This window comes from Manis javanica, chromosome 8, assembly GCF_040802235.1.
Source record: "Manis javanica isolate MJ-LG chromosome 8, MJ_LKY, whole genome shotgun sequence".
NCBI lineage: Eukaryota > Metazoa > Chordata > Mammalia > Pholidota > Manidae > Manis > Manis javanica.
The window spans coordinates 5535833-5554835 of NC_133163.1; the positions used below are offsets into that span (position 1 = coordinate 5535833).

Sequence of the window (19003 nt, forward strand, 5' to 3'; positions counted from 1 at the left end):
AAAGAAAACATATACAGCCAGCCTTGCGGTCCAGTCCCTGATCTGTCCCTTACCAGCTGTGTAACCTGGGGCAAATTATTCTATCTCCTAGAGGATACTGAATCTGTAAAATGAGCAAAATCACACTCACATCAAAGAACTTTGGAAAGAAGAAATCAGCTAATAAATCCAAATACATATTGCAAAATTCAGAACCTACCCAGTTAATAAATGGTAGCTGCCAAGTATTTTTTGAATATCAGGGTTATGTGTTAATGTAGCAGAGATTGCTTAAAAATTATCTGAGATCTGCTTTCAACAGCAGTTGCAGAGACTAAGTTTTGAGAATAGAAGGTTCCGATGTCCTGGTCTGCAGGACTGACTTGCTTATCAGCCCCTTCAACAGAAGATTTTGGTTATATTTAATAAATCTCTTATCTGGTCATTAAAGAGGCTCTTAATATAACCAGTTATAAAGTCTGCAAAAGGTGTATTAAAGTTTTACAAATTTAATAAGATGTCTGAGCACACAAGCAAAATTTAAAATGAGAAATACGAACCACTTGCTGATTAATGCCTAACAAAGCAGATAATCCCAGATACATGGGACAAGTACTATATGGCAACCTATATTTTGCATTTAAAATCATGCCACAGTCGCCTAGAACTGAAATGAAAATTAGCTGTGCATATACAATGGGCTTATTATGTATTTAACTCCAAACCACAATTCCTAGTCTTCTTGGGAACATGAGGGAAAACTCCAGCTCCAGACATTCCCTCTGAGACCTGCTGTTGACCTCCAGGCAGTGAAGGTCACATTCAGTGGTGAGAAAGGAGTCATTTTAAAACATAAATTTCTTCTGCTTATTAAGGAATATACACCAAAGAACATTTAGAAATCAGCTAAAAATAAAAAAAAGAAAAAACAATCACAATCCTCCCAACTCAGGATGAAAACCCATGAGAGCTCTTTCCAGTCTTCTTTGCAGAGACTTTATCTCTTTGGCTGAAATTATTACAACACACCCAGTTTTATATCCTCTTGTGACTTTTCATGTAATACAAAAGTATTTCACTGTTACCAATAACACCAACATTTTTAGAGACTACACAGCGTTCAATCACATGAGGTGCCAGTTTTCTGGCTATGCCCCTACTGCTTGTTTTTCCTCTATTGTTTTCTATCCAATATGCATAATGCTGCAACAAATTCCTTCACTGACCCAGCATTTTTCTGTATTTACATTCACCATTCCTGGAATACATAAGGGGGTCTGTCCCTTGCAATCACAGCGTTGAACAACTTTAATTTAGCAAGAATTTAAGAAAACACGCTTCCACGGGCCATTTGATTCTCTTTACTCCACTATACAGTAACCCACACTAAGCAAAATTAAAACATTCCAAATCTTGCTATCTGAACACAAATCCAACATGCGCAAAATTAACTTTGCAGGCTGAGGTTCTCTACACTTAGGAAGTATGACATGGCAACCAGTTCTAGTTATTTTTTTTAAATAACAAAAGTAAAGGAAAAGATGATAACAAAGTCTGGGGACTTAGGTAGAGACTGAGGTAACCCTAAGACCCAGGGCCTATCACTGGGTTCAGAAGGCCGAATAACAACTTAGTACAAGAGGCTAATTCTGGGGACAGGAGAATGCTGCCCAGAAAGCGAGGAGTCTGAGACAGAGCTCCCGGCGGCCACAGGCCTAGCCCTCTGCGGGGCTGGCCACAATCCTTCCCCTGACTCAGGAAGCCCTGGACTTCATCTGCTGGTGAGTTATTAGTTAAGCCAATGAAGAATGACAAAGTAAGTCAAAGCTTAGAGGGCATGCCAACTTCCTTCAAGTAAGTGAAGCGCTGTCCTGAAAGGGAGTAGGAGCTCACCAGCGGCCTCCAGGCAGTACTGCGGCCGAGCAGGAGCTGCGTGCAGCAGCCAGGGACAGCTGCTGACGGGGATGCGGTGCGCACCACGCACCTCCTCTGAGCTGAACCACACACTACATGCTCACTGCCTTCCAGGGCAGCCTGTGTCTTGGTGGCACAGGTGCCTCTCTCAACTGGGCAAACCGCACAAAGATGTGCACCCAAAGCTCAAAACATGGAGCTCTAAGCTTCTGAACTAATCTTGGGGAGAAAAAAAAAGTCACTTCACGTGTAAAAATTAGAATGCCATGTGTCTGCTCTACTTCAAGTCTGTGTGGGGACAGCAAGCCAAGTATGGTGAAGTGACAGTAATGATGTGTCTTCTAAAAAAATCAGAGGAGGTTTGCCTAAAATCCGCCTTGTCTGAAAGATCCCCTACCAAACCACGGCTGCAGAGGGCGTGCTCCCTCCAGATGGAGGCGCAGGGCAGTACCTATGCAGCACTCTCCGGGGGAAGCAGAAAGCAGGGCTCCTGCTGGGCTGCCCCCACCAGCCGCTGCCCGCTTCCGCTGATACCCACATTATGAAGTGGGCAAGACCACAGCCTGCCCCCCTCAGGAGGTGCTGCCCCCCTCACTAGCTTTCCTATGGCCTTTTCTCTATTTTTTGGTGTGACCTGCTGGCTACCATGCTTTGATTTATCTTCACTTATGAAAAGGATATTATAAAGAATCAGATCTATGAAAAAATGAGATGTTTTTAAAAAAAAATCACATTTTATTCTTAATTAAGAAAAGAAAACTCCTGGGTAGGCCTCCTGTATTATTTTTTCCATGAATTTTCTAAAACTAAGGAAGTTTTAAAAGTCTGAAGTTTTATAAAGCAGCTACTTTTGATGTACATTTTTGGGTATTTATTTTTATTTTTTTCAAGTCAGCAGATTTATTTTTGGGAAGCTGAGTAGGTCAAGAATACCTAAAACAACCTGGTTTCTATTTAAAATACCCTAATCACTTTGTTAACTGAGAAGGAGAAAAAGATTACTTGAGAGGATTATTCAGGATGAAGACAGGGCCCAGCATGGATATCTCACGCAGAGCTGGTGATAATTACCCCGAAGGACAAAGAAATAGATTTCTTCCCACAGATGTGTGAAAACGTGGCCAAGTACTTGAGAAAAAGCTAACATGCAACATCAGACAGTACCCTCTCCTGACTCCAAGAAAAATACGGTAACTGCGAAATAATTTGTTAAATCCAAACAAAAAAAGAAAGTTAACTTGAAAGGGACATTTACATGCCACAATCTCAAGACATTTTAACCGAAGGTATTTTATAGCCAAGATGAATTCTGTTTTCTAGAGTCAGGAAAAGGGGGATCCCTTTTCCCCTTTCGTGATTCTGGCAAAAGATGAGCCACACATACAGGTAGAAAGCAGACATCAGGTACTATCCAGGGCAGGTGCTTTTATGAGGGGTTGTATTTCCAAAGTTTGAAGAGGGTCACTACAAAGTTAGTTAAAATGCAATATTGCTTTTATACAGCCCGTTTCCAGGCACCATGGGGAAATGAAATGATGATTTCACTTTGTCGGAAATCCACTAGGTATAGAATTCTGTAGTTGGCGACATTCTCATGGACAGCAGAGGAGATTCAGGAGGGACAGGAGGCTCTGCACAGCAGGAGCTGATTATCTAGGAAGGTGGGGTAGGGAGAGGAAGTTAGCGATAAGCTTCAGGACTCTGAGCAAATCAGGGAAGGACCTGTCATCCCTGTGTCCCCAGCCCTTGCTCAGAGCTTCTCATCCGGCATATGACCAATTAAGTGTTCGCTGGGCTGAACTGAATGATAGTATAAACCGAGTACAGAGAAAGAGGTCAGAGTCACTAAAATGTTTCCCGGTGGAACAGCTTCTAAAAGGCACCCAGAGGACCACAGGGTTTTTGCAAACTACCTCCACCTCGAGACTGTCAGGAAACAACTGTTCTCCAGTCCATGGCAGCCCATCTTTCCTTGACTCAACAAGCACTTACTGATTACCTACAAATGTGCACACTGGGCTACACAATTCACCAACATCAAACCAAAAATGGGTGCCCCACTTTGTGTGATGTCTGACAATGCTAAGGGTGTCTCATTGTCTTTCTAAGTTGCCCTTCTCTGTCATACTGAAGAGTGCAATGTATCTGCTGGAGGAAGAACCTTCAACAAGACCAGTTCTCCTGCTGTTCTTGCACATCTAAGATGCCCACCTTTGGTAGGTCCTTTCCTATTAAGCACAGCCTGTTGTTCCTCAGTAATGTTCAGCCGCCGAACCACGTCAGCCAGAGCCGATTTGAGCAGCTGGATGTCATCTTCTTGCATCTGGACTCGCTGCTCCAAAGAGGCGATGCGGTCTGTAACCTCCATGCTACTTGCAGCAGAAGCGCTGTCATCTACACCAACGAAAGGAACATGTGAGTCATTAAGTGTTTCCAGAGCAATCTGACCAACACACATACACTGCACATCGCTATAACATAATATTTAAAAACTGAAGACAAACACTCATGTAGAAATCATGTGAAATCTTCTACTATGTAGAACTACAACACCTCATTCTACCAGCCAGTCTTTTCATTCTCTGTGCGTTTCAATTTTTATAACCTGTGTTTTTAATTGCCATATATTTTTTGACGCACAGGCCAACTTGTTATCTTTTCCATGATTTCAGAGAACCTCAGAAGTACAGGGGATATTAGAATATATGTACTTCAACTTCCCACACACTGCAGAAATCCACTGCATGGTCCTCTAGCTTTTGTTCCAACAATGCTAAATGACAGGTAGTCAGATCATCACAAGGCCATACTCTCTAATGGTCAAGACTTTCTGCGATTGGCTCTTCTGACAAAGCGATATGAGGGTCAAGTCTGTCTGGTAAGCATACCCTTATGCCAATAGCCATCACAGTTTCTTGCGTAGAACCATTAATTCCCAGTTCCTTATAAAGATCTGGATCTTTCTGGCCTCTCCGGTCTCATTCTGCATCATCCCTCTTCCCTTCCCTCACCACCATCCGGCCACACTGACCTCCACCTCCTGCCTGTAGGGCATCTGCTATCGCCTTTCCTTGAGGCATTTTTCAACCACCTTTTTATTCTGTTCTTTAGGCCTCTACTCAAATGGGGGCTCTTCATAACTTTCCTAACAACCTTACCTAAAGTTGTTCCATCAACTTTACTTCTTTCTTTCGTAGCATCACTACAAACTATAATTATCTTGTCTGTTGCCTAACTGAAATATAAGCCTCGTGGAGTCGTTTCTGCTTCCAGGCATGACAGACTCCTCTCAGACAGCATCAGCCCCCTATAGAAAGCAATTATTAAGTCTGGAAATTATGCAAAGACAACTGCCTGAAGGTACTGGAGAGTGAACATAGGCATATGGGCTCTGGTGAGGAGTTTACCCTCACTCAGTGGAGGGCAAATGGGGAACTATGCAAGTAAATGTCCTCTTTGGCGGCTGTTAGCCTGAGGCTAAGCGGTGCCCACAATGGGGACTGAGGACCTGGGGAGAACGGCATTGTCTTTTTGTCCTGAAAAACCACAAAATGAAGTAAAAAAACTGTGAACACTGAAGAGAGTGAGGAAATCCCAGAAAGGAAAAAGCCAGCAAGGGGATCCCCAAACTCTGTCTCTTCACATCTCTGACGGACCTGTGAATCACACAGCACGCAGCAGACTTGAGCACTCCAGCTAATGGCAGAAGACGAGCGGTGAGGCTGGGGCTGCTGCACTTCTGCAGTTCCAGTCCGGCCAAGAAAACCACCCACTAAGACAAAGCGAGCAGCACTCAGCAGAGAAGGATGACGGAATACAGAATCTCCACAATCTAACGCTTGCAATATCCAGGATCCGATCCAAAATTACTCGACACACAAGGAATCAAGAAATTTCTCAAGAGAAAAGAAAATAAATTGAGTCCAGCTCCAAAATGAGTTAAATATTGGAACAAATAGGAAATTTAAAATTGATATTATAACTATCCTTTATAAATAAGGGTATTTTCAATGAATAAACATTTCAGCAGAGAAGTGAGAAGTCTCAGCAGAGACACAGTAACAAAAAATGAACCAAATGGAAATACTATAACTGAGAAATATAATTTCTGAAATAAGGAATTTACCAAAAGGACTTAACAGCTGCATGGACGTGACAGGAAGGACCAAGCAAACCTGAAGATAGAAAACAGGAGTATCCAAGGGGAAGAACACAGAGAAAAAAACTTGGGGAAAAGACCCAGTAGAGCCGTGGGGATGTTAGATGATCTCAAAGAGCCCAATATACGCTTGACTAGAACATAAGAAGAGGGAACAGGGCAGAAAAAAAATAACTGAAAAGTAACAGCCCAAATGCCCCAAATTCAATGAAGGACAGAAATGTACAAATGCTAACACGTTACAAAATGCTACACAAATGCCAAGCAAAACAAACACAAAGAAACCCCACCTCAAGGTATATATAACCAAACTGCTGGAAACCACAGGTAAGGTGCACTTCCTAAGAGCAGCAAGAGCGACTTGACCTGTTAGAGGCAGGGGAGCAGCGATCTGATTAACAGCTGACTTCTTGTTATAAACCATGGGGACTGGAAGGAAGTGAAACATCTTTAATGTACTGAATGGAAAATATTCAGCCCAAAATTCTATATCCAGCAGAAATATCCTCCAAGAATAAAGGCAAAATAAAGACATCTTCAGATAAATGAAACCTGAAAGAATTCTTCGCCAGTAGATCTGCGTTACAGGAAATGCCAAAGGAAGCCCTTCAGAGCAAGGGGAAATCACGCAAGATGGAAACTCAGACCCTCAGGAAAAAGTGAAGAGCACTGGAAATGATGAATGTCTGATGAGTTCAAGACTTTTTTTTTCACTTTTCATTTTCCTCTTAATGTTCCTATAAATCTTTAAGCTTTTTTATATGAAAACTATAATGCAGTCTTATAGAGTTTAAAAGGTATGTGTATGTAATACATATAACCACTGTAACATAAAGGGTGGGAAGGACATGGATCTATACATTATTAACTATAAGGGATCTGTGAAAAGTTAAAGATGTGCATTGTAATTCCTAGGGAATACTAAAGAATAATGCAAAGAAGTATAACTAAAACCACAGAAATATTAAATTATAATTCTGTATTCAAGTAATCCCAAAGCAGGAAGGAAAGAGGAAGAGGGGAACAAAAAAGAGAGACAAGTAGAGAACAAAAAACTGAAATGATAAGCCCAAACTTAACATAGAAATAATTACATTAAATGCTACATTAAAGTAATGATGGCATTAAAAATATTAATTAAAAGGCACAGAATGTCAGAGAAAAAAGCCAGAACCAACTCTATGCTGCCTACAAGACACACATTTTAAATACAAAGACACAGACAGGTTGACTGTAAACGAATGGAGAAAAGATAGAGCATGTAAACAGTAGGCATAAAAAGGCAGAAGTGGCAATGTTAATATCAGATAAAATAGATATCAAATCAAATGTATTACCAGAGATAAAGAGAACCATTTCATAATGAAAAAAAAATCAATTTATCAGGACAAGAGAATCATAAACATGCCCAATAACAGAGCTTTAAAATACACGAAACAAAAATGGACAGAGTTAAAGTGAGAGACAGACAAATTAACATTTATTACTGAAGATTTGAACACTCTTCTCTCAGCAACTGATGCGACAACTAATTAAAAAATTCAGTAAAGACGCAGAAGATCTGAACAACACTATAAACCACTTTGACTTAATATGCATAGAAAATTACAACCAACAGTGGTAGTGAACATGGTACATTTACCAGGACACATCATTTTCTGGGCCATAAAACAAGCCTGGATAAACTTAAAGACTGAAACAGAATGTTCTCTGTCCACAGCAGCATTAAATTAGAAATCCAAAGCAATGAGAGAACCAGGAAAACCCCTACACTTAAGAAATTAAACAACACACTTGTAAAATAACCATTTGGCTAAAGAAGACATCTCAGAAGAAATTAGAATATATTCTTAATTGAATGATAATGAAAATGTAACATATCAAAATGTGTGGGTTACAGCTAAAGCAGGTCTTTGAGGAAAATTAATAGCTTTGAATCCCTTTATTAGAAAAGGAGAGAATTCTCAAATCAATGATACTCAGTTTTTACATTAAGTAACTAGAAAAAGAAGAGTAAATAAATCTAAATCATGCAAAGGGAAGGGAAAGAACAGAGAGCTGAAATGAAATAAAACGCAGACAAACAATGAAGAATATCAATGAAATCAGAAGCTCGCTATCTGAAAACATTCAGTGTAAGCTCCATGAAAGCAAAGATCTTTTCTGCTGGTTCAATGCTCTATCCTCCCAGTATGTAACACATAGTAGTAACTAAATAAATATTTGGTAAATGAATGAATAAATAGGTAAATGGGTATATCTATTAGGAAGCATGCATCAAATTGGTTGCTGGGGATATAAAAATGATCATTTTACACAGTTATTCTTAAGAAGCTCTCTGTTTAGGAGAGAAGACACATGTCCACAAATTTCTAAAATAATTTGTTTAAGTTATATAATTGAGAAATGTGTAAAGTGATAAGTAAACAAAGAGAAGGGGATATTACTTGTATTTGGAAAAACAGGAGCAAGTCAAGATTTGCCTTAACGGATAAAAACATTTACCAGGCGGAAAAGCAAGAAGAATGGCATTCTGGGCAAAGAAAACAATTTAAACAAAAACATGGAAATATCAAAGGGTAAGGAATATTCAGATAATCAAGGGCCTTGAAATTAAAATCCACCATCTTATAATATCTACTTGTAGATACAATAATTCTATCTTGCACCTACATTTGGCCTCTATCAACATTCCAAGGAACAGATAATTGTTTCATACAGAGAAATATTTTCAAGTGTGTCTATGGCACTTCTAAGAGAATAACAGATATTCAATATCTGATAACCCCAAGAACCATTAAACACTCCCATACATCTACAACTGCTAAGCTCTTATGAAGAAAATATTGTATAACTCTTGTAAACATATATAATAGACGTATCTCTTTACAGAAATCAAACGATGAGGTAAGAATTTGCAAATAATCCTCCTCTTCCTAGAAAAAGATACTCCATTCTTTATGCTCTTGATGGAAGATTCACAGTGTTTCAGTTAAGAATACTCGTGGGTATGTGGGTAGGTCCTTTTTCTCTATCTCTCCCTGTTGATTATGACATATAAAGAGCTTAAAAAACCCAACAGTGAAAAAACAGACAACCCAATTAAAAAACAGACATAAGATAAAAACACCTTGAGTATCTTGAAGTATTCCGAGTAGATCACCAAAGTGCAAATAGGCTCATGAAAACATGTTCAACATCGGGAGCCACTATGGAAATGCAAATTAAATCCACCATGAGATATCTCTAGTTAGAATGGCTAAGAATCAAAATACAGACAAAAAAATGCAGAAAGATTATGGAGCAAATGAAACTATCTGATATTGCTCGTGGGCACATAAGATGGTCTGGTCCCTCTGGAAAACAGATTTGCAGTTTCTTATAAAGCTAAACACATACTTACCATATGACCTAACAGTCCCTAAGTACTTACTCTAGAGAAATGAAGACTTACATTCATACAAAAAACTGTACACCAATACTTACAGTGGCACAATTCGTGCTTGGTAAATACTGGAAACAACTCAAAGAAATCAAAGGTGATCCATCCCCACAGTGGACTACTACTCTGTAATGAAAAGGAATGAACTACTGATACACGCAATGATTTGGATGGATCTCAAGGGCATTACACCAAGTGAAGGAAGCTAGTCTCAAAAAGATTACACCCTTTACTGATTCCATTTATACAACATTCTCCAAAAGACAAAACTCCAGTGAGAGAAAAGATCAGAGGTGGCCAAGGATTGGGGTGGGGGGCATAGCACAAGGGGCCAAGGATTGGGGTGGGGGGCATAGCACAAGGGAGTTTTGGGGATGATGGAAATGTTCTGTATCCTGCTCTTGGTGGTAGTTACACAAATCTATGCTGTGTTAAAATGCATATAATTGTTCCCAAAAAGCAAGTGGGTTGAATGGTAACATAAAAATAAAATAACTTTCTGAGAGGTCAGGTGAGATAAGGTTTACCCATTGGCTTTGTCAATTACTGGTTGTTGTGTTTTTCTTGCTGAAGTTAGTTGCTATATACCATGAGATCTCAGCAAAGAAATATTTCAATGAAAACTGAATACTCATTGCTCACTGGAAAGAGACCATCCTTAAGTTCTATGTAACAACTTGTGAACAGATAGCAGTTCTGTGGAATATCTCCATTTGTCCTTTGAATGGAGAGGAAGGCAGGGAAGTCTCACTTCATAATGGCAGTCCATTCGGAAGGGAGAAGTAGGGGGGATAAAGAGGTATTTGACAGATATCTTTCCTTAGAGGAGCAATTAAACAGCTGAATAAAATCTCCTACCATGTGACTACAAGATGGGAGGGCAGACATGTGTGACAACTGTGCTGCGGGAGCCTGGGCTATGGCAGACCTAACGGGGAGTCCCCAGCCGCCTCCCACTGAGATGGGAGAAGCCATTCCAGAGCTAAGTTCGTGACAGAAAGTACTTGCAGAAAAGGCATACACTACAGTCATTAACAGTGTGGGCCTTGGAGTTAAGTACCTGGTTCAAATCCTAGCCCTGTTACTTACTAGCTGGGTGACAAAGGGCAAATTATTTAATTGTCACGTGCCTCAGCTTCCCCATTTGGAAAATAGGGACAGCAGTTATCTACCTCATAGGGTTGTCGTAATATTAAATGAGTTAACATGTGTAGAACACTTAGGATATATTTTTGCATATAGTAAATGCCTTATAAGTGTAAGCTATTATTATTATCACTTGGTAATAAAAAGGTAAATTCAAATTTAACAGTTCCTTCAAAATTCATATGTGCTGTCTTAACATTGCTATGCAAAGGAGCATTGAAAAATTACCTAGAATTAGTGTTTTGTTGGTAATATGTGTTTCTAAATCATATGTTTCACAGAATCATCCATTTCTGTGACTTTTGGGTTGGTCGAGCAGAGAGCAGCTGTGAGAGATGCGCATACATTCACTGCTGGGACCTGAGCACAGTACTGAAAAGGAACAACTACCATACAACCTTGCATTTTCAAACTGGTATTATATACAATTTTATATACAAAATTATGTATAATTATATAACAACATACCAAGTATGACAAGGCAGGCCTCATCTTTGTCCTACATTATGACGGAGAACATAAGCCAAGTGTCAGTGTGGGCTCAGCCTGCTCTGTAGACGGCTTTAATAACACTGCCTAAATCAGACTCTGGTTTAATTATATTGCCATGGTTGTATAGGAGAAAGTCTGATTTTAGTATTTTACAAAAAAACCCCAAACCTCAAATACAAAGCCCCAATCATTTCAGTATGTGCCTTCAACACAAGTGATTAAAAACTGAACTGATCCGCTTATGAGTGCCTCCATTTGTGAGATTTGCTGGTATTTTCCCTACCACATAACCTCAGTGCTTTTCAGACCCGGCCAGATGGTTGCTTTGACCTGTAATGGACTGACCATCTTAACTTCTGCCCTGCAGGCAGCTGCTCTCAAGAACAGACCCGGAGCCTTGTTGGCAGCAGCGGGGGCGGCCTGAAGTTCTCGACCTTCTAGTGCATAGAGGAGGCCACTGTGGCTCAAATGACTTTACACTCCAATTCAGAGGGAAAAACTGATTAGCATAACGAAAAACAAAACACGGGCCTGGTTCAACCAACACAAACCACTTCCGGCCTCTGAGTACGTCACAGGATTCCACAGCACAAGACGGGAGAGTTCATCTGAATTCCATCAAAGAGAACCTCACTCAGGTGGGAATCAAACCTTCCCAAGTTATTCATTTCAAAGTACTTTTCATTCCTGTAACTCTAAAATTTATCCATGGAGGTCATTAAAATGTCAACAGTACGGCTGCCTGTATCTTTTTCTCCAAGTTTTCACATTCTTGCCAAGCATCACTGCACTTTGTGGAGTCAGGGTATTCCTACCTCTCGGGTTTTTTAAACTTCTGTATGAACTAGAACTCCTGGCTGGAGCTGGGGCCCCTGCTCATTTCCTTAGGAAGGCATGGGGATCCACTTACACATGACAGGGAGGGTGTCCCTTCGCCTCTGTATCAGGTACTCTCAGCGATTGTGCTGCACAAGCTGACCCTTTGTGCCGAGTGGAGATGGCATTTTGTCTGAGGTAGGTGCAGCCCACCGCAGTGGCAGGCCCTCCATGCACTGTCCTAGCAGTCTGCCCTAAAAGGTGCTCTGTGTCCTCTACTGGCAGTGACATTCTTAGGACTACAAACCCCCGCTTTGTGGCATTTTGTCAAGGTCCAAACACTGCTGAGATAACTAGTCCTCAAACAGGCTGATAATCGGTGTTACCTGTACTGGACTGTCTGGACCCTGGGAGAAACAACCACTGACTGGGATTCAAATCGGGCAGGTTCAGTACCTGGGTCTGTCATTTATTAGCTGTGTGACCTTGACAAATGACCACTCCAGGAATAATGCCACCTGTCTTTCAGAAGTGCTTGTGAGGATAAATATTAATCTATTTAAACATCTATTAAATGATGGCAAATAAGTGCTCAAATGCTCCACACAAACAGTAGTTTACTGTTAGTTTAGTTCCTTGTCGTTTGTAATAGCAAAAAGCAAACACTGGCCTTCAGTGAAATCAACATTAACAAGAGTTATCGAACAAATTCTGTGAGTCCAGTGCAGTGCTTGGCCCAACAGAGGGACCTAGAGTAGAGTAAAAGGTGCCATTTCTGCCTCTGACGCACCCCTGGCCAAGCTGAGGAAATGCAGCATTAACCTTAAGATAAAGAATGGTTCACCAGCTGTCTCACGTGACAGCGCCTCGTCAGGATGGACAGAATGGACAGAGCATCACACCCACAGACCCCTCAGACTTGCCCTCATGAGAACTGAACCAATGCCAGCTTCCTTCTCAGTGTGAAGTGATGTCATGGGCCCAGGCAGGTCCTATATCACGCCTGGGTCCACAGGCAAAAAGATGACCTTGCACTCTGCCCTTGCCCCTGACCTTCATGTGGCTGTTTCAGGCTATGACTCTGAAGCTGAGTTACAGTTTTACAGTCAAAAGGGGCACAAAAGATCTTCAGGTAACCTGTTTTATTTTATCTCAAAGGCAAGGGGAGTGCACTTTGTCCTCTATTCCCATGACTATCTCATCATCCAGAAATAAACAGACTCCTGACTCTGTAACAATCTGGGGATGCAAAGATACTGTTGTCTGAGCAGTGTTTGGGAGGCCAGAGGGGGGCTTTTAATCTCAGCAGATCAACCGGAACCTGCCCCTTTACCTTGAGATGGTCTCACCTCCTTTCCCTAATTATATGACTCAGTAAGGCTGGCACCAGAACTGTGCCAGCTGCCCTTTACCCCTGCCCACTCTGTGCCAGACCCTGTCCCTCTAGGTGTCACCTCCAATCCACATCCCCCCCCCACTGAGGTGTGGCCCCCCCCCCAGTTCTCAGATGAGGGTAGAGACCTTAGGTCCCTGTCCAGTTCATCTAAAGTCATGCATCTAGGAAGCCGCAAGCGGAGGGCTCCCTGGAAAGCCTCCACTCTTTCCCCGCTATCGTGTCGTCTATCCAAGTGACAAGTATTCAGTCCAGTGGGGCCTGCATGCTGCCATGTAAACTACTGAGAGAATTTTTGCATCATTTTACCTCTGCCAAAATATTAAACAAATTCTACTTAGAAAAAAGATGTTATTACAGGGTTTTATAACCAATCATACAAGCAATAATGACCTTTCACTCAGTAATTTGCAGATAAACGTTTCATATAAAAACTGGCCTTCCATATTACACATTGCTTGCAGAGAAGTGATATTGCCATTCTCTGAACCATTCTAGAGCATTCAGCAGCAAAGAAACAGAAACGGTGCAGAGAAGCAATATGTATCTTGAAATATATATTTTAAGGCCTGGATTTCAGCCCTACTGTCAGATTTGCAGCCCTGTCCACCACTCCTGGCTGGAGGGTTCCAGCTTTATTTCTGTTCCAAGGCTCCGGATCTCCTTTGCTCCTCTGGGTCAGCCTGGAGCTCTGAGTCCTTGCTCGTTCCTGGCAGGGCCTGCCATTTGAGCTCTGGCTCTGAAACTCATCACTTCGTACAAGATTATAAGAGTCGACCCTAGTCATTAGTAAGCCCGTCTCAACGGATCCTTCATATACTCGACTGTGAAACAGTTCTGTAACAGCCCTTGACTGATACAAAAGGGCGCCCTTGCCTGTTGATTAAAGGAACTTCAGCAGAGCCTCTTGAACCTGGAAAGAAATGGCATGAAGATCTTTTCTGAATCTTAGGTTGGGAAATAGTGGTGCTGGAGACCAGAAAAAAAAAAAAACACATCAGATCACCCTAAGCAGCCACATTTAGCTGTGCTGAATTTAGATGACATGGAGTTTAAAGCTAACAAACTTTCTGTTCAATTCAATACGTTACTGAGCTTCCTCCTGGGCCAGACTTACCGCCGGGCAATGTAATCAACACCGCGGCCTTGCGCATCTTCGGGAGCTCGTCCAGCAGAGGCGAGACCGGTTATCAAATAACCATCACAGAAACATGCGGACACAGATGCAGGGCAGCTAAACAGTCCCCACGTTGCCCCTAATCACAAGCTTGGCGTAAAGCCCAGCCAGAGATCCAGATGAGGAGTGGGCACACCAAGATCAAAACGCAGATGAAAGAGAAGAGCAGGATGTCAGGTGAGCGACTGGGTTTCGATTACACCCGGCAGGAGAGGAAGGGCGAGAGCGCGTACAGAGAGGACTGCCTTGGAATTCTCTAGTTAATTAACTTTACCTTGAAACATACTCTGATTTCATTGCCTAACCATATTTATCAAGCCGACAACGACTTCCCATGGAGCCCTGAGATCCCCTGAAATATTTGGAATATTTATTTACCACCACACACACACACACACACACACACACACACACACACACACACACACACACACTACACACCCAGACGCCATGCAGTGCAGATACACACCACCCCCTATGTTTGCAGAAGTGATTTAGTTTTCTTGTTTCCATCAGAAACTGAAAGACCTAGGCACTTTAAGGTTGTTAGTACCATTTTTTCCACTTTACAGCTTGGAAGCAAACAAGAGATGCTGCACTGAGCAGAAAAGAAACTTCCAGTAACATGTGAAGCAATGTACTTTAAATTCGTCCTCTGCTCTGATGTTCAGCAGTATCAGAAGCACTAAGGGAGAACGGCACACCCACCCTCTGGGACAGCTGGGATGGGGTGGGGTGGGGGGGGAGACTAAAGCTTTCTAATCACCTAGCAAGTCATGCAGGACTGCTAAATCCTAACCATAAAAGGAAAGATGAAATCATGGACGTGGGCAAGACAGAGCAGACCAAACCGTGAGCACCGGGTTGGACTGGAAAGGGACCTAGCGCTGCAGTCTCAGTTTTATTTTACCAGGACACTATTGTAATATTCTCTTCTCATATTTGTTGTTCACTTCTAGATGTTAGTTCCTAAGCTGATTTACCAAAAAGTATCTAAAAAGGTAAATTTAATAAAGTTTTATCTGATATGATGGTTTCACAATCTTTCAGCAAAAAAGGTAAAGTAAAAGCTATTCCTATCTTAATTTTTTTCTACTAATTTCCATTAGTATAAAATTTTTCTATTTAAAGTACTGTACAGTTACATTACCCAATACTGGTTGTCTTTGAGACTGAATAGTTTTGACCAGTTTCAGACAATATTCCCTTGCATGAGAGCCTGTCCCTTAATAGTTGGGATGAAAGTCAGAAAAACACAATTTAAATGGTTTAAAATCTACCAATTAGGCTAAATCCAAAAACTGCTTCTGTAGGATAAAACTTTCTAAAACATACTGAAGCTAGTGGTCCATCTTCAGGATAATACAATAGATGTGTTTGGCTCATGAAAGACATCAAAACGGAAAATACCTAGGTTCTCCCTGTAGGGTTCTCTTTCAGGTTCCTATCAAGAAAGTGGGGCTGCAACATTCTACGGTTAGAATCTAAAGGAAGGTTTGAGTTTTAACCTCTACCACCCACATTCCTTCTTTGTGATCATTGTTACTGTAAAACTTATTCTTTGCCCTTTCTTACTGACACTGTGTAACTACTGTTTTTACCAGTATTATCAACTTCTGAGTCCAGCCAAGATGGAGTTACAGTTCCTACCTAAAGCAGTTAAAGGAACAGACAAAATATATTATGCAAAAGTTTTCAGGACATTGGATATCAGACAATGAAGGATACTGATTGCTCAGAGACGTCAGAGAGGGGACCCTCCCACTGCCCCGGCACACGGCCTAGAGGCTTTCCAGGAGAGGTGCAGAGAGGGGAGCCCAGGGGGAGCCTGGAGGTCTCCCTGAGTTGGGCAGATGGAGCCTGAAGCCAAGAAATGCCAAGACGACCAGTGCCCGGAGTTCAGGGCCTGCAGAGGAGGCAGAGAGAGGAGGTACAGCTCTGGGAATCGGCAGAGAGCACCCCCGGGGCCTCAGCTAGGTACTGATTGGCACTTACGTGAAGAAGTTATCCAGACTAGGTAAAGGACTATCCAGAAAGAACAGAACAATCACCAGCGCTCACACAGGGCTAGGAATATTTCCTGCCACCATCAGCCAGGGTAGAAAACCACATACTCCACAGGGCATTGGGTAGAGAACTCAGACGATCTTATCAGACTAAACACTACTCCCGTTCCCCCTAACCAAGCTTAAGAGCAGGACACAAAAGGATCACACTGTTCGAAGTAACTTAACCATGTCCCAGAACCAAGCTCAAAAGTATTTATTAAAGTATGGAGTATCCCAGCTCCCAAGCAGGTAAAATTCACAATGTCTGATATGCAGTAAAAAATCACCAGGCATTCAAAGAAGAAGGAAAATATGACTCACAATAAGGGAAAGAGCTGACAAAACAAACTAACCCAGAAACGATACAGATGATAGAGTTAGTAGACAAGGGAAAGTAAATGGTTACTGTAACTATATTACATACATTCAAGAAGCCAGAGGAAAGATTTAATAGGATATGTAGACACATGGAAGATACAGATATTTTTTTTTTTTTTTTTGAGAGGGCATCTCTCATATTTATTGATCAAATGGTTGTTAACAACAGTAAAATTCAGTATAGGGAGGTCAACGCTCAATGTACAATCATTAATCCATCTCAAGCCTAATTCTCGTCAGTCTCCAATCTTCTGAAGCATAACGAACAAGTTCTTACATGGTGAACGAATTCTTACATAGTGAATAAATTCTTACATGGTGAACAGTGCAAGGGCAGTCATCACAGAAACTTTCGGTTTTGATCATGCAATATGACCTATAAACAATCAGGTCAAATATGAATATTCGTTTGATTTTTGTACTTGATCTATATGTTGATCCCCCATTTCTCCTACTATTATTATTATTTTTATTTTTAATAAAATGCTGAAGTGGTAGGTAGATGCAAGATAAAGGTAGAAAACATAGTTTAGTGCTGTAAGAAGGCAAATGTAGATGATCAGATGATCAGGTGTGTGCCTATGGACTAAGTATTAATCCAGGCTAGACAAGGGCATCAAGACATCCACGGATGCAGAAGATTTCTCTCAAAGCAGGGGGGGTGAGGTTCTGAGCCTCACCTCTGTTGATCCCCAAATTCTCACCTGATGGCCCCCCTGCGACTGTGCCTGTCTTAGGTTGTTCCTCCCTTGAGGAATCTTACCCGTCTCTGGCTAACCAGTCATCTTCCGGGGCCATACAGGGAAATGTAAAGTTGATAAGTGAGAGAGAAGCCATATTGTTTGCAAAGGTTAGCTTTTTACTTCTTTGCAGATTTATGCCCTGTGGCTTCTATGCCCAGCACTTGTCTCAAGGTATCTTTACCACCTGGAGGAATTATGATACTCGATAAATTCGATATGAGGCACGAATTCTATTTAAGGGTTGTAATTAGGAAGGAAGAAGAAAAGCTATAGATGTAGCATACGAAGGAAACTTGGGAGGATTGATTATTTCTTTGACATATCTTCTTGTATAGATACAGATATTTTTAAAGTCAAACTTCTTGAGAGGAAAACTATAAAATACTGGATGAGACTAACTAAAAAGATCAGTGAGCAGAGATCACAATAGAAACTATCCAAAAGGAAATATATAGAGAAAACGGACTAGAGAGAGAGAATATGAGACTAGAACACCAGGGAGCTTGCAAGACAACCTCAAAGACCCTACTGTGAGACTCAAGTCCCTAAAAGAGAAGAAAGGGGGAACAAAAACTAATCAGAGAAAGAATGGCTCAAGTTTTTCCAAATTTGATGAAAACTATAAATCTACAGACCAAGAAGCTCAATGAATCCCAAGCACAAGAAACATGAAGAAAATAACACCAAGGCAGGACAAAATCAAGTTGCCTGAGACCAGTGATAAAGAGAAGGCCTGTCCAACCAGGAACACAGAATTTCCTCAACTTGATAAGAACATCTTCAAAAAGTCTACAGCTACCATCACACTTACTGGTGAAAACCTGGACGCCTCCCCTGGCAGAGTGGGAACCGAGGACGTCCCCTCTCACGGCTCCTCGTCAACCTCCTATTGAAAAGTTCCAGCAAGTGCATGACAAGAAAAGGAAGCAAATGGTATACACTTTGGGAAAGAAGAAACAAGACTGTTTACCAGATGACATGATTTTCTATGTAGAAAACTCCAAAGAATTGACAAAAACTTCCCAGAATAAGTGATTATAACAAGACTGCATGACACCAGGTTAATATACAGAAGTCCACTGCTTCCTTTATACCAACTGGTACTTGAAATTTAGAAATACCATTTATTAGCTCCAAAAGGAAATACTTAGATATACATCTAGCAAAATATGTGCAGGACCTATATGCAGAAAACTGTAAAATTACGATGAAAGAAATTTTTTAAAGATCTAAAGAAATGGAGAGATATTCCATGTTCATGGAATGCAAGTCCCAATATTGTTATATCAATTCTTCCCAACCTGTTTCTGTAGATT

At 41.2% G+C, this 19003-nt stretch overlaps 1 protein-coding gene across 7 annotated transcripts in view; it reads right to left on the minus strand.

Moving 5' to 3' along the window:
* EML1 (EMAP like 1) overlaps positions 1-19003 on the minus strand; it is a 173406-nt gene that overhangs the window by 61419 nt on the left and 92984 nt on the right. For all 7 annotated transcript variants that reach the window (XM_017656620.3, XM_017656618.3, XM_017656617.3 and 4 more), the window contains exon 2: positions 4105-4287. In XM_017656620.3, coding sequence (XP_017512109.3) covers positions 4105-4287 — 183 coding nt within the window. The remainder of the gene's footprint in view (positions 1-4104; positions 4288-19003) is intronic.